Genomic DNA, 27,715 nt, shown 5'->3' with positions numbered 1-27,715 from the left:
AACCATTTATAACTTTTTGCTTTTATTTAAATGTTTTCTGAAAACATTGATTACAACCTTGCCTCAAGTTCACCCATCAACTTCAGCCACGAAAATTCAATATTCTTTGAAATCCAGAATCCTAGTGGCAAGGGGTAATGTAGTGGTTGACTTTGGCAACTGGAGAGCATGGTGGATTACAACATAGTAATTCATAAAAACAAAATGGTGCAAGGGGCTCTTTGGTGCCAAAAAAAATGAAAGCTAACTGTCACTGGTGTATTTATGAATGTTATTGAGAAGAAAGCAATCAAAGTATAAACTCTTCCTCATGGTACTATGGAATCATTAGTCTAAAGACACTGGAGACTCCTGTACCTTGAGTATTCTGCAAAGAAATATCAATGTTAAAGAAAAGCTGCATAAAAAATAAACAATTAGAAGAAACTAATTAACTGAAAGAGAAGAATACTGTGGCTCTCAGGAGGAGGCAAAGTTAGGGCTCATCAGTTAGGGCTCTGTCCCGCAGTGGGCATATCAGACTTCTAAGATCTGGGTGCTGAGATCTTGCAGGATCAAGGCCTTCGTTTTCTTCCCAATTTCGATTGGGTGTTTATGTGGTGATGTACCGGCAGCATCAAATATTGAGTAAACTCATGAAAGAACATACTGCTCAAGTCACAGTACAAACTCAAAACACATCAACAATTTTACCGCTTTAGTTATATTCCAATACCTAGCCATAAGGAGAAACCCCACACTTCACATGGAAGCAAATAAACCTTAAAGTAACTTGCAAATTCAAATAACTCAGGATTCATAAAATTTTTTTAACCAGATAAGCGTTATAAAAAGTCAGACTTATTTGTGAAATTTTTAGACTACAATGGATTAGCCGATTTTCGCTTAAAGATATACATATATACAAAATTTAGACAAATTTCTATCTTGCGTAGAACAGCAGGTAAAGGAGAAACAGAGAGATAAAGGGCCAACTTCTGCCATCACAAGTACTTGGGGTTCCACATTGACTCCAGACACTATTGCATGCATCAGAGTTGCATATATGTATCTGCAGTTATAATTTAGCTCACTGTCTAGTTTCTGTTAGAACCTCTTCCTTTCAACTTGATCCAAGAGATAAGGGTTCTATAAGTGATTTGGCTGCAAAAGGAATGAATAAACCATTTGATTATCTAGAACAGTAAGATGTGTCGTCATTTTAACTACTTGGCTAGATTTGTAATATTAAAGCAATTTTCCATTTCAAAATCCTATTCTAACTTGAAACTAAACTAATATATATGAAAGAAATAGAACAGACTAAAATATTCAGATTCTCAGACTTTCTTCTGGAATTATAACCCCTTTAAATGCAACAATCCATTTTTAATGCAAGTTTACTTCACTGGACTACCACAGCATGTCCTATATGCTTTTTAAAAATCAGTGCTTGTCTCAGCATATTCAAATATACAGCTGAAACATTTGCACCCCCTAGCTGTCACAGGTAAAACACAGTACTTATAGCTAACTTACATTCATTTTCAACTTCAAATTTATTGAGGCAGTTTATATCAATGTATCCATAAAATAATTCAGAAATAACCCAAGTTTACCATTTAAACATCTTCATGATTTATCCATTTACACACTCAGTACACAAACAACCCAGCCTCTGTACAGGTTCATCACATGCAAACCACCCATAAAGACAAAAACTTTAGTTAAAAATAAGTCACAACTCAGTGTACTGTTTCAACTGTATCTCCATTTACCAAATGGCACATTGAATATTTTGTAAAATAAGATGTTTTTAACAATCTTGTTAAAAAATTCTTGGGCAAAATATTTCTAGACTTAAAAAACATCCCAAGATTTTTCAAAACACTCAAGATACTATACAACTTATAATAACCTTGAAATAGGTTTACAAGGTTAACGAAGGTATTTACATACCCAATAATGTAAAGCAAAAAATTCAGATTTCTAATGACAAAATGTGATGCATTAAAGATTTATGAAATTAAAATTAAGGCTCTTTGTATAGTAATTTATGTAACTTTACATAATAGCCAACTTTGGAAATGTCAGTCTTGCACATTCTTGTCAGTCTACTGCATTTAAAGCAGTAGAGTATATTAAGTATTACTTTGAATAATTACAAGCTACTTCTATGTTTGAGCATGCTTTTGAAACATTGTAGTTATTAAATATTTACAATGTGTAGCCTTCAAACTAAGTAAAAAGCACAAGTATGATTGCCTGACTAATACAAACACCATACTTGCAAAAACATTTTTGCTTCTCAAAATTAAATGCAATTACTACAGTTTTAAAAAGCAAACCAGATTTGAAAAGTTTTAGTATGTGCCTGAATGTGGACAGCAAAATTTGCTCAAATAACTCAGACAGTAATGTTTTTCAGCTTAGATTGAAAGTTTATTTTGTATCAGACTTCAGCTTCTTTAAGCACATAGAAAAATTAAATATTTAAAAAAAAATATATTTCCAAGAGCATGTATGTTTTCTGAATGATGCCCTCATATGTGTTGAAAAACCACTACTGTCTTACAGGGTGTAATGAATGGTCCACAGTTAAATTTCAGGATTTGTGTTCAACTGAAAGCAACTTACTGTATTTCAAATGTCATTTCTCTTAAAAAGCACAGGGATGTAAAACACTGAAGACAGAACAAAAAAATGGAATGGTAATCTAAGGATCAAATTCATTAGCCATTTATCCTACTATATCAAAATTTGTAGTCAGAATTGTCTTTATTGACTTTATTTTAGTTTTTGTACACAAAGAAAAACATGTTCATATCCATCATGAACAAAAACTTAAAAAGGCAGAACTAGAAGACATGTGTGTTCTTCACCAAAGCAAAGCTGTGCTAAAGGTTCCAAACATTTCCATTTTTAAAATAAATATTTTCTTCTTCCGGTGTCTACATTCCAGTCTTCAGAGTATCACTGGAAACTGAAGCCTATCATGAAATACACACGTTTAAACAGAGTCCCAGCTCACTGCGTTTGGTAACTTGCCATACCATATCCAGCTTGATTAGGTATTACAGGAGCACCTTGTCCCTGGGCAGGCTGAGCACCAAATCCACCCATCCAGGCAGCAGATGGAGATTGACTTTAAAAACAAACAAAAAAAAAGCAACCCAATCAAGTTATTTACAAAGAGATGCAAAATCTGATATTGCTTCTGTTACCTTCTACTCCTGCCAAGGTCAAAAGCTTCCCAACTTCTCACAAAAATAATGCACAAACAGGGAAGATTTTAGAGCAGGTTCTTCTCCTAAAATGTGCCTGCCTTTGGAAAAAAACCACAAGCCAAGAAACCTACATACTAGTTGCACGGGTTAGCAAGCTCCAAAGCAGAAAGGTATTGTTCAAATACATAAAAGGGAATTATTAAGGAAATCAATTTTAAATGCCCCCATTCACGTTAAACAAAACAGACAGAATTTGGTTTAGCTCAGACCGAGAAGAAACATTTCATTCGTTTCAAGAGCTCTCCGGACCCTGTACAGTTTTCTTATCTACAGGAGCTGATGACTTGGCAACTTGTTAGCATTTGGAGCAACTTAATTTTATAAACTCAGCAATATGTATTGCACCTTTTCTATTAATATTCAAATGCAAGAAATCCTTTATTATATTACATTTAAATCTAAGTTAATCAAGTTAGACAGATTTTGTGTAGTACTTAAATATGAATTCTTGCTGTAGCCATACTCAAGTTTCTCTGGCTTTATTTCAAATGGAAATATAAATGCAACATAATCAGTCTGAAGTCACTTAATTGAAGAAACACACTTGGGTACAGACAAACAATATCAACTTCTCAGCTGATTTTACAGCAAGAGTTAACATTATTCCAAGAGCTGTGCAAACTTCTACCAACATCACTGATGCATATGTATAAAAAAGGAAAACATAATGGAGAAACATCTGGGTGAGAGAGGGGGAACATGCTGATAAGTCAGCAGTGAAAAATATTATTGTGAAATCCTCAGGAGAATATTACAAAAGTAAGACCATTAAAAAAAAAAAAAAAACACAAAAAAAAACCCCACCACACATTCTGGACATATATTTTAAATACTCTTAAGAGCGGATGAATGATCAGTTATGCGGTCCATGCCCTTCAGAGTTAGTATGCCACTTAGGTAAATGAAATTCAACAGACTTAAGCTTCCTAGTGCAGAGGGTTTGGCCGGAAAGGCTTGAAGCCAAGAGCACTCCTGATACCAAATTAATCTGAAGTGAGGATCACTGAAGAGTTTTAACATTTCTGGAGAACTGCAACACACCTTTTTTTAAAAATCTGAAACAGGTATAATCACTTACTCTACTCCAAATCCCTGTTGATTCCATGCTTGACCATACATTCCGTAAGATGGTACTTGCCATCCGTTGGCCATATATTGCCCATACTGCTGTGGATTTCCATAGACTTGACTCCATTGCCCCCACTGACTGTAGTCAACCTAGGCAAAAAAAAAAAAAGTTCATAGTACAACTCTTACAGACATATTAAATTTAAGGTTTCTGGCAAGGGCAAAACCTTTAATCTATGGAGTTACAATTCTTTGCTTTAATTATTGAAAAAAGAATTGCCTTTGCAATAAGGAATTTAATGTTTCATTACCACCACAAAATATTTGACTGGGGATGGAGTTAGTCTTCAGTAGCTCAATTAACTAGAATTCAGATATTTCCCAGAGCTGCTTCCCATCTTGAATCATACAAGAAGTTATGTTCCTACAAAGCCGCAAGCCCAACCTGGTACTGCACTGCAATGTGCACTACCAAAAAGACCACACCAGGCAATTTCACTAATTGTCTTACATTATTATTAAATTAGTAATTATCAATGGGGAGAGATAATAGTCTTACACTTAACACAGCTGGCTTATGCAAAAACACTCAAACTACTAAAAATATATTTAAATTTTAATTACCTGTTGGAAGTTTTTAGTCATATCAGGGGATTCTTTACCCCAATAGCATTTAACAACATGTCCTTCAATTGTAGTTCCATTGACTGAAACAATAGCATGTGCTGCACTTTCATGGGTTGAAAACCTAGAGATAAGATAGAAATGAAATTAACACTATGTTTTACTATAATTGATAGTGCTATTACTTTAAAGAACTGTGACTGCATGCGTGCATCACAAGTAGAACTGGCTGAAAAATTGTTGACTGAAACTCTCCTCCCCTTCTTCCCCCTATCCCCAAATACAGATTTGGGTCAATCGAAACATCTGTGAACGCGTGTTGAATTCACCAAATTAGTTAAAAAAAAAAAAAAAAAAAAGAAATCCAAGAAACTTTGGTTAGAAATTTACTTCAATTTCATTTTTATTAACTCAAAATCTAAACAAGTTTTGAGGTTTTATTGATTTTTTTCCACTTTTCAGTTTGCTGAAAGTTTAAAATGTTTTGTTTTGGGCTGACCCAACCTTACCCCCAATGACCATCAAATCAAATCAATAAGAAAGATATTCAGACAACTCTAATCACAAGAAATGCAAAAAAATCTTACACCAAATTGTGGCTGCCTTTGTAGGCCTTTATTTTCTGAGGAGCAAATGCCCATAACCTTTAAAGCTTCAATTTCTCCTACAAATGTATACTGCAATGAGAACTTTTAATTTAACAGCACTGCTAATTCGAGTACATATTACAGAACAATACATGAAATACTAATATATTAAACAATCGTAGATTTAGTTTAACAGCCTTACCTGACAAATGAGTAACCTTTTTCTGGAAAAACTCTTATTTCCATAATCTGTCCAAATGGTGAAAACGTCTGCCTCATAAGTTGATCTACAACAGATGATATTTTCAACCAATTCATTAGCAACCTTGGGGCTGCAAACACATTAGTTGTTTAACACATCTCCCGTACCCCCAATAAAAGTGAATCATACCTGTTAGTCCAGAGGCAATTCCTCCACAGTAAACAGTACAATTTTTTGGACTTGACTGATTTACTACATCTTCAAATCTCAGTTGCTTCGTGCTATCTATACATAGAAAGGGTCATTTTAAAATATTAAGAGGATTTGCTCCAATAATTTTTGTATAATTTTGTAATTATATATTTGACAAATCTGCTCAATATTTTAAGACAAATCAACAGGAAAAATAAGAACAATAATGATTTAATATACTAGGCCTTTTATTCCTGAATATCTGGGAGTCAAACACATACTAACTTACAAGTTAAGTGAATTTGATGACTTAAGTGTATTGCTAACTGAACATTGTAACGTCCAGCATAACAGTACATGTGCTGGAGAGCTAATACAAGGTAAATACAAGCATCTTACTTTCTTGTGTACTTTTAGGAGCAGGTGGTTTTCGTGTTGCCCAGTTAGTTCTGATTTGACGGCCGCCCAACCACTGGCCTCCCATGTGCACAATTGCATTTTCTGCATCCTGAAGGACATCAAAATTAAGACTCATTCAACATTCATGGACAAGGAGAGAAGATAGGTAAGCCTACTACTTTTGAGAATGTACATATAACAGCAATACCAGTTACTAATAAAATTACTGCAGTTTTCAAGACTTTGGGCATTTAATATATTAAAGCAGCTACATCATAACATTTTGCAGTAACATTAAAATCCAGTAATGAAAAAATTACTTCACTAGTGAACTGCTATTTCCAATGCACAGAATACACAACAGAAGACAATGGAAACCATGTATATAGCAAGGATATTATAGCTAGACAAGCAAACAGAAACAAAGCCTATAATTGAATACTCAGTGGTCTCCTGATCAACATTATACAAAGGTCATATGATTACCAAAAGCAATCTTAACTAAAATAAATTAAACAAAAACATAAGAGTTTAGTTTACAAAGCTCAAATACTATAATTAATCTCTTACCAACAACTATATGGGAAATGTATGCAAAAACGCATTTAACAAACAGATGGAAAGTAACAAGAACCTATTATACTTGGATATAGAAAAACTTTCATAATTATGAATTTTGTTGATCTTATTGCTTTATCTAGAATATTCATAATGAATACGTTTCTGACCCACAGATTACCAGTGTGACAAATTATGAATCAAGAAGGAACTGCTGCAAAAGGGTATTGCATCTTCATGTTCAAAACCATTATCAACTTGGTTGCATATTGGTTAAATTTTGGTAGTAAATGGTGATGTAAGAGGAAATACTACATTCTGAGAAGGCAGAACTGTAGGTAAGAGGAATTTGCAAAGCTGAGATTGGCCCCACCTTCTCTACCACCCAACCTAACAACCTCATGTCACCCATTTTTCCCTGCTATAGCCTCCCATTTGCCCCTTCGTGGTATTCAACTTACATCACCTCTGAACGCAGTCCAACATTTACAGAGCCATAAGAGCAAACATCATCATACAAACATGGAAAATAAACACAGCCAACAGCCTGAACAGCTTAATTCAGACGTAATTCACAAGTGCACCCTGAATGCAGATACTTTGAAGGAGGAGAGACAGGGTCACATGGCACACAGTTTGGAAGACTGTTTCAAAGTCATGGGGGCTAGGATATGTTCTATCTCCCTGAACTGCAAGGTGCAAAGCTGAATACGTGGGTGGAAATTGGGAGGAACTTAAAGACAAAAGCAGAAACAGAAGCAGATGAGATATAACAGTGATCTTGGTCCTACAGTGTGCTGAGCACTTTCAAGACTGAACAGCACAAAGCACTCAGAACTTTGTACGTTTGGTTTTAAGTGTTTCATGTTTTTGGAAGAAAATAAGACTCAAATGTGACACAGAAAGGGAGGGATACCAGAGAAAAGCAGGCGGGCACATGCAGGGAGTAATTTTTAAAACACTTATTTACACTTAAAATAAGCAGTGGCTGATCTACATAGACTACCGCTCAAGAAAGTAACAAACCCAGCCTTTTTTTGGTATTCTTATCAGTTACAGTTTTGTTGTTGTTTTTTAATTAAAGTATCTGGTATAAAATTATGTGCTCTTATTTGACACTAAGAAAATACCAAGTTCCAAACTGAACTGTATTTTCACTGGTACACTCTTAAAAAGGAACAACGTAATTTAGGCTCTATATAAATATAAACAGTCTCAGCATTTTTTCTGCAGGGCTGGAAACCGAAACAACCTTATGATAATGCAAGAGAATCAGAAAATAAAAAAGATTTATCTACTTTTGCTGTCTGTATTAAGGAATGCCAATTAGACAAAGCATAAGCGGTAAAATGTAAACTAGAGTTTTAGTGTTTTCAATTTTAATAAACCAAGGTTTCTTAATATTATTTTCATCATGGAATGTCCTTTTAACCATGAAATCACTGAACTTCATTCAACATTACAAAAATGAAAAAACTACGTGAAATACTTCCAACAACAAAGCACTAGACGTATGTTTGTTATAATCCCAAGCCCCTGAAATATTTGTACATTTGTCTCTTTTTCAATACACAGAACAAGCTTATGAAGGCAATATGGAGGAGCTATGTAAACAATCCCTCAAGTACTTCTGTATAAAAATAGCTCTGTTTCTCATAGCTACCTTGTGTGGGCAATTCGTTTCACAATATGTTCTCAGATATTCTAGTTAGCATATGGTATAACTTAAAATTACTCTTTATAAAAAGCACCTTGTTGCCATAAATAGTGAGGATGTACCATTAACTATGGACACTATTTAATATAATTCTTAAAAATAAGAGTTTTAGCTATCCTATTAAAGGGATAGTCAATGTAAGTCACTTCTGTCTGGACTATTTTTACCCATTACTACTATATTTAAGATTACCGGGGGAAGGGGGGAATCTCTTCACTTTTACCTTTTCTTTGACAGGACTTTGTTTATAGTCAATTTCAATATTTTCCCCTAAATGATCAATTCATTTCCCTTAGGAAAGGGATCCCTAGTAAAGGTATCACAGCAAAAGAGGCGGGGGGAAACTTTTTTTAAAAAATAGGGGGGGGGGGGAAATCTGTAAAATTACAAAAATTGGTGGGATGACTCTGGCAGGATTAGTACCTGAAACTTTCAACTTTTTTTTTTTTTTTAAATAATATAGATGACTTCAAGTCTCTTTAATCACTGCTTTGCATAAATACTAGTCTGTATAAAGATTATTCCTGCAGTGTGGTTACTCACCAGTTTATTATAAAATGATACAAAACCATAGCCTTTTGATTTTCCAGTTGCCATATCTTTAACTACCCGTGCATCCCTGTGAAAAGAAGCACAGCTATATGAGGGAATTATTATTAACCTTCAAAATAAAAACTAAAAGGAACCACACACACTGTATTGTGAGCATATTTGTTTTTCTTTTTTATAAATTCAGTTAGCCCTAAAACTATAGCCATTCCTGAACTCTCCCTATTGCTTCTTTACCTGTTAGAAAAAAGCAGTAGGACAAAAAAATAACATGTAATAAACATGCAACCTATCCACATAACCTCTTCTGGCTAAAACTAAAATGTTCAAATTCGAAGTTTAAAAAGGAACAAAGTTTCCTTTTCTAAAATTCTATTAGCTAAGGTCCTCTAAGGTTTACTGTTCTATAAATTACTGTAACAGTTCTATCTACTTTACCATGCATTTTCTAAATAGTTAAATGTCTCCTGCCTAGTGATACAAAATATATGAAATATTAAAAAATTGAAAAAGAGGAAAAAAAATAGGAATTAAAAGGCATACATGGCCTGGTTAACAGATTTCTTTATTTTTCTTGGTCAATTCTCTACCATCATTTTGGAGTTTGGGCAGCTGTAAATTTTGAAAAATTGACATTTTCAGAAATTTAAGAAAGGATAATAAAACTAACAACAATGCTAAGCACACCAGTACGAAAACAACAAATTTACACAGAAATTTTTAGTGAGTAAGTTAAAATGATTGGAAATATAGAACTGCACTGAATATAGAATGTTAAAATGTAAATACTAAAATATGTATATATAAATAATGTATAATAAGAATAAATAGAAATGAGAAAAAATCTACAACTGAGTTCCAGTGTGCACAGTTCCTTGCAGTTAGCCTTCAAGATCCTGTCCATTCTTATGAGCAATTCTGCAAAATAACCAGAATGCTATTACTTTTAATTGTGACTTGGACTTTAGAAAAACTGCAGGTCTCAGGTATAAATATAGACTGAGAAATAGAAACCTGTATTCTTTTTATATTGATTTTTAAACAGTACTACTTACCACATTTAGAGATAAAAAGCAAAGTAAACAACAAAATAGCAGAAGATAAGAAATAAGGTTTATGGTACATTTAAAAGTGTACAGAGCAAGAAAAATGAGAATTTTTGTTCTTAGCAGAAATATAGTCCTGTAAAGTAGCACAAAAAGTTCACATGTAACTTTTTTTTTTATTATTTTTTTTAAGGATTTTAAAAAGAAAGTTATATGAGATCAATGTACTTTTTTGAAGCCACTACCTTATTCAGAGACATACATGCTTTAGCACTTCAACAATTCTTGTAATGTTTAACATGTTCAATTAAAACACAATAGATGTTTTGAAAGCTAACCTTAAATATGTAATATAGATAGGTATTTATCCCTTAACTAGCAGAAGTGTGCATAAATATAAACACAGCATTTTTTCATTGAAATATAGCACTTTTAACTTAACCCCCCTTCTATTAATTGAAAAGTTATTTCATACTTCAGGAAAAAAACAAAACTTACATTTATACAAGATATGTTCACAACTTAGCTAAGTTTTACAACTAGCTACACTTACTGCATCACAAAATTACACCTTGATATTTACCTGCTTTCCTATACTGCCTATAGGCAAGTCTGATGGAATACACACCACTTGTCATTTTTGAAATCACTATTCTGCACGCAAACACTAAACAAAAAAATTAGTCACACTAACAAAAGCTGTTGATGTGTTATTTTTCTGGTTATTCAATTAAAAACCGGAATGACCTTTATATGTAAATTAGGTTAAAAGCATACTGCTTTCAACAAGATTGGAGAACAGACTTCATTAAATGTATTTATAAACATGTGATGCACAACCTGAAATAAAGACATCTCACCATCCACCCCAATATAATGAAAACCTTATCACACAATCTGCAAAAAGATGAAGAAATACTATTGCAGACAAAAAACAAACTTATGCTAGAGTTTTCCCTGAACTGATGTTTGCAATATTGATTATGATACTTACGATATTTTACCAAAAGGAGCAAATGCTGACTTGATGTCTTCTGTTGTTATTTCTGGACTTAAATCCCCAACAAACACATGGAAGTGATCTGCAAATAAAGCATTATCTAATCAAATATTTAACTGCTATCTAGCAATTTAACTCCTTGCATACTTCTGAGAAAGTGAGTTTGAGCAAAGAACTGGGATCCAGGAACTCCTAGGAAATTTAATTCAAGGATTCCATCAGACATTCAACAGTAATTTAACTTCTCCACCTCAGATTTTTAAAAAGGCTCCAGAGGTGAGCCTGTCAATTACCGGCCAGGAAGTCTAAATGCAGTACCAGGCAAATTGGTAGAAACTATAGTAAAGAACAGAATTATGAGAGAGACGGATGAACATGATTTGTTGGGAAAAAGTCAACATGCCTTTTGTAAAGAGAAATCGTGTCTCACCAATCTATTAGAATTCTTTGAGGGTGTCAACAAATACGTGGACATGGGGGATCCAGTGCATATAGTGTACTTGGACTTTCATAGAGCCTTTGACAAGTTCCCTCACCAAAGGCTCTTAAGCAAAGTAAGGAGTCATAGGATAAGAGATAAAGGTCCTCGCTTGGATCAGGAACTGGTTGAAAAACAGAAAAGAAGGGGCAGAAATAAATGTTCAGTTTTCACAGTGAAGAGAGGTAAATACCAAGGTCTCCCAAGAATTTGTACTGGGACTAGAACTGTTTTCAAAATATTCATAAATGGTCTGGAAAAAGGTGTAAACAGTGAGGTGGCAAAGTTTGCACATGGTACAAAATTACTCACGATAATTAAGCCCAAAGCTGACTGTGAAGAGCTACAAAGGGCTCTCACAAAACTGGGTGACTGGGCAACAAAATGGCAGATGAAATTCAATGTTGATAAATGCAAAGTTATGCACATTGGAAAACAATTCCAAATATAAATACAAAATGATAGGGACTAAATTAGCTATTAACTCCAGAAAGAGATCTTGGAGTAATTGTAGTTCTCTAAAAATGTGCTCGATATGCAGCGGCAGTCAAAAAAGCTAAACAGGATGTTAAGCACTATTAGGAAAGGGACAGATAATGACAGAAAATATCATAATGACACTATACAAATCCATGGTACGCGCACACCTTGAATACTGCATGCAGTTCTGGTTGCCACATCTCAAAAAAGATATATTGGAATTGGAAAAGGTACAGAGAAGGGAAACCAAAATAATAGGGGTATGGAATAGCTTCCATATGAGGAGAGGTTAAAATGACTCAGGACTGTTCAACTTAGCAGAGACAACTAAGGGGGGGATATGATAGGGGTCTATAAAATCATGAAGGGTGTGCAGAAAGTGAAATAAAGAAGTGTTATTTACCCCTTCACATAACAGAAGTAATTGGGGTCACACGATGAAATTAATAGGCGGCAGGTTTAAAACAAATATAAGAAAGCACTTCTTCACACAACGCACTGTGGGAACTCATTGCTGGGGATGTTGTAAAGGCCAAAAATATAACTGGGTTCAAAAAAGATTTAGGTAAGTTCATGGAGAAAAGTCCATTAATGGCTATCAGCCAAGATGGTCAGAGATTCAAGCCTATGTTCTGGCTGTCCCTAAGCCTCTGACTGCCAGATTCTGGGTCTGGACAAGACAGGATGGATCACTCAATAATTGCCCAGTTTTGTTCATTCCCTCTGAAGCATCTGGGATTGGCCATTGTCAGAAGACAGGATATTGGGCTACATGGACCATTGGTCTGACCCAGGATGGTCACTCTTATGTTCTTTAGTTTCTACCATTTGTAAAATAGAGTAAAATACAGGGAACGTTTTAAGCCTTCAATTGTAAACACGAATGTGGGTATTTCTGCTATTAAAACTCAGCATGAGAGGTAAAATACAATAATATTTAGACATTTGTCACTGCAACCTATTTTTACACTAATTTCTATACAAATATTTCACAATGTAATACTGTGGAATTACTTACTGGATGTATCTTTTTTCTGGCTACTCGGTGTTGTTGCCCAGTTTACTTTGACCTCCTGAAAATAAATGTAAGATTTAGCATAAATTCATAAAACTAGAAATTAATGTACACTCAAAGGCCACTTACAAATATTAACCTACACAAGTTCTCCCCCAATAGAAAGAATAAGAGTTTTTTTAAGGCATCAGAGGATGTATTTTTTTTAAGCAAGAGTGTGATTAATCGTTTTCAGTGAAATTCTTCACATCATAATTTATATATTTGACAAATCTAATTTCTTAAACCTTAGCATTTTTATATACAACTTACCTTTCCCAAAATTTTTCTCCCATTCATAGCAGCTAATGCAGCAGCTGCATCTCTGTGTTCATAAAATTCCACAAAGCAATAAGGGTCATTGCTTGTATGCTGCAAAACAGAAAATCCAACAGAAGAGTTGACCCTTCTGCTATCGGGTTGCTGAGAAGAAAATCCAGGAAAAAATATTACTTATAGCTAGAAACTTTAACAATGTTATTTCATTAGTATTAGATATAACCTTTAAAATAACATTAAGAATGTAATACATTGAACTCTAATTTTTAAAATTGAACTCTTTTTGAAGATATTTCAAATGTGGACATTTCTTATCAAAGTTAAATCCATTTTTTAAGTCTTCATTTGGCATTAGTCTGCTAAGCTTAACACATACCAAGTTACCTTAAGGTTACCTGCAGAGGGGAAAAATGGGTTTGGGAAATTCTGCATCTTTAACACATACAAAGAAAGCCTGAAAGGTTTATCATTTCACTCCTATCCCCTCCAAGTTTTTCTTCTTTCTCCTCCTGATTGACAAAATCTTTCCTTTATTTGCCAAAGGCCTCCTTGATAGACCAGAAAACTGGAGTGGGAGATCTCTTAGCTCCAACAAGTGAAAATATTGAATCTTGTCAACAGTTGGATGCAAATATCTTTTGAAGGAGTCAATAAGTTAATAGTAAAGTGTAAAAGTGACTAAAAATCCTCTCTTCACAAGTGGTCAAGCTTTAATCTCGATACTTATGATATCATAATGCTACATGGTCTCCTATCATCCATACTGTATGCTACGAACTGCTGGGGTTGGAAAGACCTGAAATTGTAATGTAAAATCAAGCAGACAAACCTGTCCGACTTTCTTTAGACATTTTGAAGCAGGGAAAAAGAAGGGTACAAACAGCCCCGTCTGCTCTTCAGGTCACTTTTAAATAATATAATTGCTAAACAGTTTTATTAAATACAACAGCGATATTAAATGTAAAGGAAGTCAATGACTTCTGAGAAGCCAATCAAATCGTAATCATCATTACAGTATGAAATTCAAACACTAGGTTTTAAGCTTTGTGAAAAATGTTTGCAGTGTGCACTAAGTTGGAGTTTTACACTGGTATATCTGCATTACTGATATAGCATGTACAATCCCAGGACCAAAGAGCTCATAAAGCAAGTTCTGAAAAACAGCTAATTTAAAACAAAATTAAGTTCACTGCAAGAACCTCATTTTCTCTTCTGCCTTCTTTCAGATGTATAGCAAAATTTCTGTTGTAAATTAATTGCTAACCCACCGTGTGCTTGCACAGCAGCACTTTCTCCAGTAATGCCACCAAAAATGTGGAGATTGGGTCTTTATTTCACACTGCGATAACCGTTATTAGCCAATATGTTGGTTCTTATACGAAGTATCAGATACAAAGAAATGCCTATTTAAGGGATAATATGTGCTCAAATATAGTTTCCAGAGGGATATAAAGGAAGGCAGTCACTCACCCACATCTCTGATATTGACATAAAAGAACTGGATAGTCTGGCCCTAAAGTACCACTAAGGGACAATAAAGAGGACAGAAATAGCCCTCCAAAACACGCTCAGTACAGGGCATCTACCAACTGGTACAGAGCCACCACATAGTCTCTACGCTGGCCATCTTCTCAGCCCTTGTGATAGGGACACGTCAGGAGGAGGACAGGATGTGGCTGAAGGCTTTGGGAAGCAAATCTTAGAATTAGCACAGTCTCATGACTTCTCTAACCACCAGGAGTGGGGTAGGTGCCCAGCTGCCCCAGAACACCACAGATACAAGTGAAGTTTAAAGCCCCCTTTCTCTCTCTCCCCATCACATTCCTGCTGCATGAAGAGGAAGAATGGAGGAAACTAAGTATCCATAGTGCATGTATTTGAGTTTATTCTTCCATTAGAACCTGCGCAATTTTCACCCTCATTTCAATTAAAGGGCCTTTTAAGAAGTGATTTTGGATACCTCAGTTTTTGGGTGTCCAATTCAAGATACCTTTAAAGGTCCCAATTTGCAAAAATTACTGAGCAGCCACTCTCTGAAAAAAATCAAACCCATTTAGGCCATCTCAAGATGGGCACCCAAAATCTCTAGTCATTTTTGACTATTTGGTCCATGTCTTCTACAAGAGGGATAACAAAAATGGAAGCATTGAGAAAAAAACTGAGAGCAAAGGAAGTAGCATGCTAATTAGTCCTGGGGAAGAAACTATGTACCATCACAGATGGACACATTTAATACTATCTCCACTGGGGGAGATGAGAGATAAGTTGGTGACTAGGTCTTGAGCAAGATGCTCTTAAATAGGAGAGCTAGTTTAGTGTCCGTGAAAAGATGAGGACTAAACACTGATTTTAGAGAGAAGGACAGAATAGGCAGGTGCAGCTCAACCTGTATACATAAGTATAGTTTTGCCATGTCTTCACTGCAATACACCCACTATTCTAGTTCTGGAAAAGAGTCTGCCAGTTGAATGTGAATTATGTACTCATTTTCAAGGTGTACAAATGGAAACAAGTGTTTTAAGGCACCTATTACTCAAACTAGGTTTGAAATGCATTTCCACAAATTAAAGGCTGTTGTACTGACCCACTGTACCACCAACATAATATTTCAATCTAAATATGAATGAGATGCAACTACCACAGACATTTCCAGTCTATTAAATACAATATAAAATACAAGTGTTAGCATGTTGTTTGTAGTGAACCACCCTAACAGAAACATCATACATTCCATTTTCTGTTTTCTCTCAATCTGAAAACTCAGACAAGACAAAGATGCCAGTTAATAATTTCTAAAAGCAAGCATTTAAATTTGGTATTACTACAGGCCACCGAATTCAGGGTGAACTTTGAATGCACACACACTTTAAAGGCCATAAATAGGCACTGCACATTTGGATACTTTATTACAGGTGAAACCTGTAATTTGACTAAGAAAATGGCACTGATTCTACTCTTATTGAGCTATTTTCTTTCATATTAGATAGCTAAGTCAGATAACTCAAGGACAGACTAGTAGACTGGCTGAAGAGTACTGGGTCAGTGAAAGATGTTGGAATATCTTAATCCTTCATCCATTCTAGATTATTTATTGACAGCTGCTAAAGTCACTGGGTAAGGAAGTGAACATGCGTGACTGAGAATTTATCTACTAGTAGTAGATTTATTACTATAACTCCATTTAACCATCCATGGTTATTAAAAATGTAGAACTATAAAGACTGGGTTAAGATGTCTGCAGTGCTAGAAATTCCCATTAAGTTGTCATGAAACCAAAGGATGCCAATACTCAATTGTACAAGCTGAAGATTGTCTTGGAAGGAGCTTATTCCTAAAGAGTACCTGGGAACAAAAACTCAGATGACAGCCTTTGAGCACAAGCTGACAACTGCTGAGTTATGCATAGTGTTGAGTCCAAATACATTGAGCCCTGCGCAGATACAAAATTACACTCGCGGATTCAGATATCCGCAGATATAAATCAGTATCCTCAGAACTGCAGAGCTCTCACAGGAACCGCAGCAGCAAAAGGAGCAGAACGTGGGGCTGCTGCTCCCATTAGCCAGCGCCCCGCGCCAGTGGCTCCTCAGCGCGGCGGTACCGCCCCCATCCCTGCCTACTGGGGCGGGTACCAGGCTCACTGGCAGCTGTTCCTGGTCACGCTCTTGTGTTCAAGTGGTATGCACGCCCCCAGACAGGAGACGCAGATAGCTGCGTGGAAGGGCCAGGGGCAGGGCTGGGGACGGTACGGAGGAGGAGAGGAGCTGCTGGTGTGGGCATTGGGTCCTGGGAGTGGTGGCCCCACGTTCTGCTCCTTTCACCGCTGCGGCTCCTGGGAGAGCCCAGTGGTTCCGTGGATACCGATTTATATCTGCATCCGTGGATATAAATTTGTATCTGTGCAGGGCTCTACAAATACAGTTTGCTTAGGAAGCTACATACTACCATATACCAGAGTTGCAGAGATATGCTGCCAATCTGATTTTCTGCATTTTTATACAAAACCAGTATGCTATATTTGATACCATTTGGAAATGGAAGGCCTTACCTCTGTTATCATTTTACAGCTTTTGCATGGTCCAATCTGGCTGAATAACTGAAGTATAAGTACTTCAGTCACATCTCTGGAGAGGTTTCCTACATAGCTACACAAGGAAATAAAAAACATTTTAAATCCAGCAACTTTATCTTCAAGTTTATAATAGATTTTAACATATTATACAATTTCTATGTAAAACCTCTTTTTAAATATCGCACACTGAACAAAATGCTTTACAATATTTGCATATGAACTTATTCACAGTTACTAAATTAACAAATTTCCTAAATTATAAGATTGGCAATGCAACTGAGATCATGAAACTAGAAATAGTCATGTAATAGTACATAGCAGTATTACTTTTGTCAGCAGCAACAAAAAGGGAGATCAGGCAATCAAGTTGAGAATGATGTTTAAAATCAAGTTTTGGTATCCACTGACTACCTGCCTAACACAATTTTGGAGGGTAGGAAAAATTATTTTTATATATTCAACATCATATTCCTTAAAATTTTATTGATATATAACTCAGCCACATGTGAAGATGACAAGTTATCTCATAATTAGAGAGCTCAATTATTTGGTTCTATTGCATCTAGTCATTTTTGGGGAAACACCACACCCGAAAACAAGCAATGTAACTTAGAGGGTAGTATAGACAAGGAATATTCCATTAGGTGTCTGTTGTGGTAACTGGGAATTCCAGAGGGAGGGTAAATGTATTTAAAAAAGTACACATGCACCATATACTCTTGCAAGTTTTGACCAAAAGTCATTCTCATCCCAACTACTACACTGCCCTTTTTCACCCCTTTTTTTTTCGACTTAAGAACGTTTTAGTACTTACACAACCTTCATTACAATTCCAAATTTAAAAGTGTATCAGTTGGTCAATTTCAGGTGAAAAAAGTTTCCTACTCAAACTCCAACAGGAAAGTTCATCTACTTTCTTCAATACTGAAAGCTATTAGAGAATCTAGAATTCACCTCCACAAAAGATAAAGCCATGTCATGAAAAACTGCTGAAAATCCACATTTTCTAATTTGAATGATCAAATTTCAGTAATTAAATGCACAGGTATGGAACTGAATTTATATGTAAAAATTGTACAAAGATATTTAGTGTGTTCATTTGTCAATCAAGCCTCCAATCTGGAGGACAGTAACATTCACATCACGTAGGTATATTTACAATTTAAGAGTATCACAGTACCACCCAACTTTAAGTATTCAAGTGTGCCTGTTAAATCACAGACATTTCACATTAATGTATCACTTTCAAACAACTTCACTATGAAGTTTAATTCACATGGGTAAAAATGAAGGCAGAAATATACTAAGTGAAAACCATTTAAAGTCTGTTTGAAAAGTTGCTTCCTTCAACTAACAAATGAGAAACATCAAATATCTTTAAAATCACTTTTTAAACACTTACATTTACTCTCTTGTCTGTTTGTTACCTTTGAAAAGCCTGAAATAAACTCTCTGCCAATGTTATAGTTTCCTATTGGTCAGTCTTCTACTCCAATGGCGCTGAAATCAACACTACTTACTTGATTGGTTTTGCACCAGTACCACACAAATCTAAATCAAGAGAAAACCTTTTAGGTTTAAAAACAGCATTTGTTAACTACTGTTTCAGTGAACGTAATGTATTTGTTTCTCTAATCTCTCAACGAGGTCTTAAATTTTAATTGGGGTCCAGAATAACTTTTTTAGATATCACCTGGATATAAACTTTCCTATTTAGAATATGTATGCATATTTACAAAGTCAATTCTATATATAGTAGGAAAAACTCACTATCAGAAACTAATGGTTCACAACATTTTAGAATAAATTTCACTGAACAAACAATTTTTTAAAAAAAGCTATCCAGACAAACCAGCTATTTGGATGGATGGATATATATACACACACACAAAAATATACAGCAGCCAGCTACACAAACACTCAGACCTACACTTCTGTCACTATTTGTAACACCGCTGCCAATACATATCACATCTTTCACTGAATTGCAACATAAGATTTAGAACTTTCTTCTAGGTTACCTAGCCACAACATGAATTGTCTTTTCAAACTACATAAATATATGCCATACTAAAATTAGTTTAAATTAAAAAAAAAAAAATAGACTAAACCAGGGGCTGGCAAACTTTTTGGCCTGAGGGCCGCATCGGGTTTCGTAAATTGTATGGAGGGCTGATTAGGGGAGGGGGTCGTGCGCTCCCCCTCCCCCTGGACTCCTACCCCATCCAACCCCCCCATTCCCTGATGGCCCCTCTGGGACCCCACCCCATCCACACACACCCGCTCCCTGTCCCCTGACTGCCCCCCCGACCCCCGCTATCCCATCCAACCCCTCCTCTCATTCCTGACAGCCTCCCAGGGACCACTGGCCCATCCAACCACCCCTTCTCCCCATCCCGACTGCCCCTGGAACCTCCGCCCCTGACTGCCCCCTGCCGCCCCATCCATCCCCCCTCCTTCCTGACTGCCCTCCGGGACCCCTGCCCCCATTCAACCCCCTGTTCCCTCCTGACCGCCCTGACCCCTATCCACTTCCCTGCCCACCACCCCAAACTCTCCTGCACTCTATCCAACCCTCACTTCTCCCTGCCCCCTTACCACGCTGCCTGGTAGTGCTACAGCCACGCCGCTCGGCTGGAGGTGGGCCACGCCACCGCCACCACCCAGCTCAGAGCACCGGTCAGGCTGGGCTCTGCAGCTGCACTGCCCCAGGAGCTCACAGCCCGCCGCCAAGAGCATTGTGCTGGCGGTGGAGCAAGCAAGCTGAGGCTGCAAGGGAGGGGCCGGGGGCTAGCCTCCCGGGCCAGGAGCTCGGGGGCTGGTCAGGACGGTCCCGCGGGCCGGATGTGGCCCGCAGGCCGTAGTTTGCCCAAACCTGGACTAAACGATACTTAATGTTTCAAAAATCTGCAGACTATTCATAGTCTGAACCCAAAATTTAACCTTTGAGGATATTACTAGAATCAGACAAAAAAGATAACCTCCAGATTATAAATAAAAACAATCCTTGGCAAGAAATAACCCTTATTTTTATAGGACCTACATAATGAGCACTTGTGTTTCCTCTGCTAGCGCTGCAGCAGTATAAGCTAACACATTCCTAAATGGTGCACATAGTCCACACTCATCAATTGCGCTGCACAAACAAGATCCTAAACACAATGAAGTCATGTTGGCTTCATCTCCATTGACTCAAAGAAATGAGGGAAGAAGACATTTGCAATACAGTAAAAGATCAGAAAGAGCATCATTCCAAAGTGTATATTAATACGTGCAAAAACTATACAAAATAGAATCTCTTTTGTGCTGGCAAGAAACTAGAGAAATCATTCTTCAGGAATTAGCATAAGCTTTACTCCACACTAATTTAATAAATTTCCAAAAAGGACAGTAGGTAGGTTTATATAACTACTAAACCTTTTGCAAAATGATTTTTAAGAACTTGCTATAACTCATGTTGCAGCCATTTTGTAGGCTGCTTCCTTATGGAAAAAAGTAATACTACTCTGGGTTAACTAATTCCTATATTTGAAGGAAGTGTAATGCTTTATTGGCTTAAGAACAAGTTTTTTAAAATTCCCTAAATGCATCAGATACTTGCATCACTCTATACTGTAGAGTTTTCCTTCAGCTTTCAGTGTTATAAAAAAAATAGGCAAAAGCAGTTAACACTATTCTCAAATTGTTACCATTCTGAAACTGCAGTACTGTAGACTCAAGTACATCTATACTACAAAAAAAACAACCAACAACAACTGCAGCAGCAAGTCTCAGAGCCAAGTTCGACTGACTTAGGCTCAGGCTATGTGGCTAATAATAGCAGTGTAGATGTTCCCTTTCGGGTTGGAGCTGGGTTTCAGAGCCCAGGCTCCATCCCAAACAGGAACGTCTATAGTGCTATTTTTAGCCCTTTAGCACAAGCCCCATTACCTCAAGTCAGCTGACCCATGGTCTAAGACTCGATGTCGTGGTTTTGTTTGGTTTTGCAATGTAGATGTACCCTCAGACCAATCTGTAATATGATGTTAAATAACATAAGCATAGCAATATCCGCAGAGTCCAGATTTCTACAACTACATGAACAATTTGGCCATGCAAACTTATACAAGTTTGGGCCAGTGGGAGTTAAAGATCAAGATTTAGCTTTAATATTTTATGCAGTCTTTGTACTTAATATTAGCACTGCCCCCAATATATTCAAAGATGACTTAAAACAAAATACAAAAATATCAAACAACTTTGGTGTAAAGTACTTAACTATCTCAAATAGCCAAGGTAAGGAAGACATTCAATACCTTTGGAATTGAAGTCTTATGTTACCAAAATCCACTCCATGAAGCCACAAAACACCAGCTTGGCTTGAGTGGCAAGCCAATATACTTGTGACTTCACAACAGCCAGGGAAACAGCTACTTGTAACATGCAGCCAGCCTAGAAAGGTTTTTTAATATAAATTGTGTATAGTTTAAAAGTTGTACTATGTATTTAGACTATAAAAACTAAGTTTGCAGAACTATGCAATATGTTTTGAGCAAAGCAAGTGCTTTTAAAAATACCATTTTCAAGGTCTTCCAAGCTTTTTATATTATTATAACCCACAGGATAGTAGTATGGTTTTGCAAAACTGAAACATTATACAGTAGAGAAAGGCACTTATTATACCTCTCTAGGCTGTCTCCTTAATTCATGGGACATCAATATGCTGTGGCTTCCATGCACATTGACATATTTGTACAGTGTGTTCACTTCTATAAAATTGTGGCACTTGCATACTACACTGATGGGCATAGTTTAAAAACCTAGACCAGATACTGGAAGTCCAAGACATTGTACTACTGAATGATTTTGACAATGTCTACAGACCAAGGACTTGTCTTCACTATCGGGGTAAGTCGACCTAAGTTTTGCTACTCCAGCTACGTGAATAACGTAGCTGGAGTCGACGTAGCTTAGATCGATTTACCCTGGTGTCTTCACTGAACTGCGTCGACGGTAGACGCTCTCCCGTTGACTTACTTCAGCTCCCTGAGAAGATTAAAGTAACAGGGTCGACCATGGTCGATTTAGCGGGTCTTCACTAGACCCACTAAATCGATCCCTGCTGCATCGATTGCAGCAGTGTGGATCTCCCCATAGTGAAAACCAGCCCCAAAAAAACAATATCTGAGGTTCACAGATCCTGTTAAGCTAGTAGAAGAAAAATCCTAACAGCAGAGTACACCAACAATCAACTAGGATGAGGATCAAAAAGAGTCCTATGGGGGTGACATGTTTTTTATTGCTGTACAGTAGGCAAGTGAGGACAACTATGTTCATAGCTATTTCTTTTTGGCCCATCAAAGTTCTTCTAGGTTCTACTTTAAAGGAGGATACTGAATGTTTGCGGGAAGGGGTAAGAAAAGGGGAAAGTTATATGGTGAAAATTTCACAAATTCTAACTCTCTGACTTGGTCAGTGGCATCATCTCACAGATACTGCTAGTGAGCTGCAGGAAAAGAGGAAATGCTTTGGAAATTCCATATTGTAGCTTCCAGAAATGGAAGTATCTATAAAAAATTTAAATTGAAAAGAAATTACCTTTATCTATGAGACTTGGCTTTAAGTGAAGTTTGAGATTCAAAGTTTAACAGTTTTAGCTCAGTGCCCCATGGATCAGATTCCACATTCCGAAATACATAATTTGGCATAGTGGGTGATATAACACCTTTGTGTACAGTGGTGACTATTCGAAGACTGCTAATATGGAGAATGAACAACTTTAGTGTGCAAAAAGGGCAGTCCCAAGTCAGAGAACAGATCATTGGCAGGAATCACGTTCTAGCTTCCCAGGAAATCAAAGTAATAAGACTTCAGTGTCTATTGCTTGTGAAGGATAAGGATCTGACAGACTTTACAAGAGTACGTTTGATTCCAACTGAAACTTTTGTATCAACAAGATGTGTTATTAGTAAGTTCTAAAGAACTCTTACCAAAAAAGCTTTTGAGGCCTCAAAAACTGTATTAATTTTTTGTTAGTCTAATATATTTTATTACTGATTTCAGTCTCAACCAATGTGACGTTGAGGATAAATTTAAAAGTACTTTTTTGCTGTTACTTTCTATATAATGTTAATAAGGAAAGACTTTGATCAGAATCCAGGCACCATTATATGAGGCACTGTAGAGGTAAACATAGTTCTCTCTTCTTTACCATACTGCCATGTTATGCTGAGTTATAAAAATAAGCTGACAATTTATCAAAATACTACCATTTCCTTTGACAAGTAAGCCAACAATTTTTTTCAGATTTATATAAAAGCCTGCAAGCTGTGAGAGGTTAAATGGCCTTTATTTTCTAGTATTTCAGATACTTTTAACCATTAAGAAGTCATTAAACACCAGAAAGCAATATAAACCACTTGAAATACTGCAAAATAAGTTAATACTGTAGGCAATTAATATTTAAAACAATTACTTAGGACCTAATGCCTTTGGGGTTTTTTTTCCAATTAAAACATTTGATCCCTAACTTGCAGGTGTCTATAGGAGAAAAAATGGTAACACACACTATTTTCCAGTGTGGGAGAGATAGCTCAGTGCTTTGAGCATTGGCCTGCTAAACCCAGGGTTGAGAGTTCAATCCTTGAGGGGGCCACTTAGGGATCGGGGGCAAAAATCTGTACTTGGTCCTGCTAATGAAGGTAGGGGGCTGGACTCGATGGCCTTTCAGGGTCCCTTCCAGTTCTATGAGATAGGTATATCTCCATATATTTTATTTTATTTTTTATTTAGAACTTCTGAGATATATTTTCTCTGATAAGTGAAATACCACATGGGCACAGAACCGTGACACTTATTTTATTGACCACGTGATTATACAATTGATCAATTGGGTTTAAAGATAAAATACCTACTACTTACTTTACAAAAAAAATTTGAGTTCAATGTGTATTACTATTTGGTACTAGATGTCAGTGAGCATCTTGTTCAACTGAAAAGGCATGAATATTATTCAGTAACCTTAAAAAACCCACAAGCTGAGCATTTAAGTGAGAATCCTAAATTTAAAAACATTATTGGCATTTCATATGAAGCTAGAGGTGAGTGGAATGTCTAAGCAATTCTACAGCAGGATTTTTGATATTATTATGCAAGAGAAAATTTTGTATTTTAAGAAAAGCACTTACTGTATATTAACTTCACAAATTAAGCAGAGATATAATCATATGTGATTATTCAATCTTCTTCTGCAGCTCTTCTGAAGTGTTATTTCAGACATCTTAGCACAAATATAATTTGTCATTAAAGGGCTAAGGGTTAAACTAGTTCACTTCCTGATACCTCAATCAAAAGTATAAACTACTAATTCAACACCAGAACTTGACAGCAGCAGCAGTAAGAGCCCATTTAAAACTTAGCCTAGTTCTAACTTTCCCAAAAGTTTTTTGTTTTTGTTTTTAGAGGGGAAGTCAGGAGGATATCTAATTCATTAAAAATAAACTAAATTAAACCTCGCTGTGCACCTTACTCTTTCTCCTTCCCCCACTTAAAAAAAAAAATAATTCTTAAGATTATTCCCCATTGTTATAAGTGAATTCCAAGTCCCTTTAGGCAGTCAATATCCATTTCTAAAAGTTATTTGGGGTAGAAGGACTCAAAATATGCACCTCAAAGAGCAAAGGCAGGCCTGGTAATTGTTATGCTAAATCAGGAATAATCAAATCCAACTTTTGTGGATTGGGGAAGAGGCGGGAGAGAGACAGACAATATCACCTAGAAAAATAAAATTGGTTAGAGACCAATTTTATTCCCAACTCAGTCTGCACTTTTAAGTGTCTTAACAACCCAAATTAGCCCCCCAAAGGCCATTTCAAAGCTATTTTCCCAAGGCAGGCAAAAGGACAACCTCTTTCTTGCCCACATCCACAGTCTGAATGTTTTGTATTTCATATAGTATATACTGTTCTTCACAAAACTGGCAGAGGGAGCGGAGTTTATAAACTAGTTGAAAATAGTTTGAACAAAACTTATTTTATATAGACTTTTTAAAGCACATATAAAGAGCGCCTATTTATACTTTCCAGGTACCCCCCATATAACTTTAAAATACAACAAAATATTCCAACATAACCAAAGCACAGCCGATTTCAATATGACTATTAGCAAACTAAGCAATTCAAAAGCTCAAATTTGTTTATTTTTAAGGATTTTTTGTAAGATTAAGCTCATTTGCTTAGGAGGAAACCTTCAAGCTGTTAGTAAGTCACCACACAGACACAAAACTCAAGATGTAGTGATTTCTCATGACAGTGTATAGCAAAAAAACATACTATACAAGTACTGGAGAAAAAAATAAACGACTTTTCTAAACCCCCAGCTTTAGGGAAAGAACCCTCTTCCACAATGGTCTTCACCTCAACCCAGGAAAGAAGATGAAACAATGAACATCTGTTTCATGACACCACAAACTAGAACCATGAGGAATCCATTTACCTTGGAGTAGTTGTGGGCATTCTTCTGCCACATATACAATTCAGGTGGGTGAAGGGAGGAGTTTAGTCGCAATAACCTCAAGAGTACAATAAAGAGCATGCCTTCCGCGAAACTGTCAGCCATTGATTATGCACCCCATTCTCGATTCTGGATGTCTCCAGGGCCTCCCTCTATACTCACACGGCTTCTGGCTCTCCACTTCCCTCCCAAAGTCAGTATCATCCTGACTAGTTTCCTCCTCCTACCTCACTTCAATTTTTGCACTTTGCCTTTCAGTTGCTGGACCCTCCCCCCCAGTCAATATCCTCATCCTCCCCCCAGTCGGTATTTTACTCCTCCCCCTTCCCACACTTCCAATTACTGGACCACCCCCGAATATCCTCGGCCTTCCTCCATCCCTCCAGGTTTTGTTCTCTCCCCCCGAAATTCTCCCCCCCCCTTCCCACTTTCTGCAGTTTCCTGTTCCCTCCTTCTTGCAATCTCGGTCGCCCCCCAACTCCCGTCAACATCTTCCACCTTCCCCTTCCTCTCCCCCGTTTCTGCGGTCTCTCCTCGCCCCCCCCCCCCCCGTCAATATCCGCCTCCCTCCCTCGGCCAGGCCCCTCATGTAGTGGCAGCACGTCCCGCGCCACGCTCTGAATTCCCTCCCCACCGTCAATATCCTCCCTCTAGTCCCCGGCGTCCTCCAAACCCGGGTCCACCCGGGGGCTGCTCCTGGCCAAGCCCCCTGGGCCCCCACTCCCCGCCCGGCTCCGGCTCCCTCTTCACTCACAGGGTCCTGGGCTGCCCGTCGTCTTCCATCACGGCGTGAGGGCCGTTCGTAGCTGTCTCCGGGGGGCGCGCTGGGGGGGCTCCGCCGCGCAACGAGAAGGGAAGGTGAGGGCCCCAGCTCCCCTCGCTCCGTCTCGCCCCCGCGCCAGGTCCCGACACCGCAGTCCGAGCAGGAGAGGGAGGCAGCACTACAAAATGGCCGCCGCCGCCAGCCACTCAGGAAGCCGCGAACTGCGCAGCCGCAGCCCGCTCCCTCTCCGGCCGGATTCTCCTTCCCATTCCCCTCCACAGCGCTGCGGTGCCGTCTGGGGGCCGTAGTCACAGAGGATAAGACTTGGGTAGGTGGATGGGGTAGCCCCACGGCCTTCTGGGAATTGTAGTTCTAGGAGGTTGGGACTATCTCAATACCCCGAGATAACTGGAAAGGATGGGAGGGCAAAAGACTATAACTCCCAGCATAGCCAGCGGCGGACGGACCAGGCATTTTAGGGAGCACATAGGGAGGGCATCCGCCGACCCGTCTCTGAAATGCCTGATGCCACAGTTCGTTCCCGTTGAGCGGGGCGATAATTCGCAGTAGCCGATTCGCCCCACATACCCTGGGTGGGTTGCGTTGTGGCCTTTTAAACCTTGAGTAAATCGCCCTGTTTGGACTGAATAAACAGAGATATTGTTAAATGTCAGATTGTTCGTTGCCGGAGCGAAAGGCCAAGTGTATGGTGAAAGCCCAGATCCGAGGGCTTACGCCACCACGTCTTCTCCCCCAGCTACCAGAATCTGGAGGGCGGGGGAGCTGGTGGCCTCACTCGCTCCCCTAGCCCCCGTGTCAGCCTTCGCTCTGCGGGACGGGTGTGCTGCCGGGCAGGAACATGCTTAGGAAGCCGAGCGCCGTTTTCTGTGT

General features: G+C 37.7%; 1 protein-coding gene across 5 annotated transcripts; it reads right to left on the bottom strand.

Annotated features, from left to right (window-relative positions):
* Window positions 1-27,715, bottom strand: TIAL1 (TIA1 cytotoxic granule associated RNA binding protein like 1). 5 transcript variants are annotated; one of them, XM_065552363.1, is made up of 13 exons: window positions 26,816-27,715; window positions 18,999-19,122; window positions 17,548-17,644; window positions 13,494-13,643; window positions 13,185-13,239; window positions 11,203-11,290; window positions 9,157-9,232; window positions 6,339-6,447; window positions 5,937-6,032; window positions 5,748-5,832; window positions 4,959-5,082; window positions 4,345-4,484; window positions 1-3,124 (listed from the first exon to the last, which is right to left on the bottom strand). In XM_065552363.1, the coding sequence occupies exons 3-13, from the start codon at window positions 17,557-17,559 to the stop codon at window positions 3,007-3,009; spliced, it is 1,053 nt and encodes a 350-aa protein (XP_065408435.1). In that variant the 5' UTR covers window positions 17,560-17,644; window positions 18,999-19,122; window positions 26,816-27,715; the 3' UTR covers window positions 1-3,006. The 5 variants fall into 5 exon arrangements, with proteins under 5 accessions (XP_065408435.1, XP_005284224.1, XP_005284226.1 ...); XM_005284167.5 differs by lacking the exon at window positions 18,999-19,122; XM_005284169.5 differs by lacking the exon at window positions 18,999-19,122 and having other exon boundaries at window positions 13,494-13,592; window positions 26,816-27,070.

This window comes from Chrysemys picta, chromosome 7 (genome assembly GCF_011386835.1).
Source record: "Chrysemys picta bellii isolate R12L10 chromosome 7, ASM1138683v2, whole genome shotgun sequence".
NCBI lineage: Eukaryota > Metazoa > Chordata > Testudines > Emydidae > Chrysemys > Chrysemys picta.
This window is presented reverse-complemented; position numbering and strand designations above follow the sequence as displayed.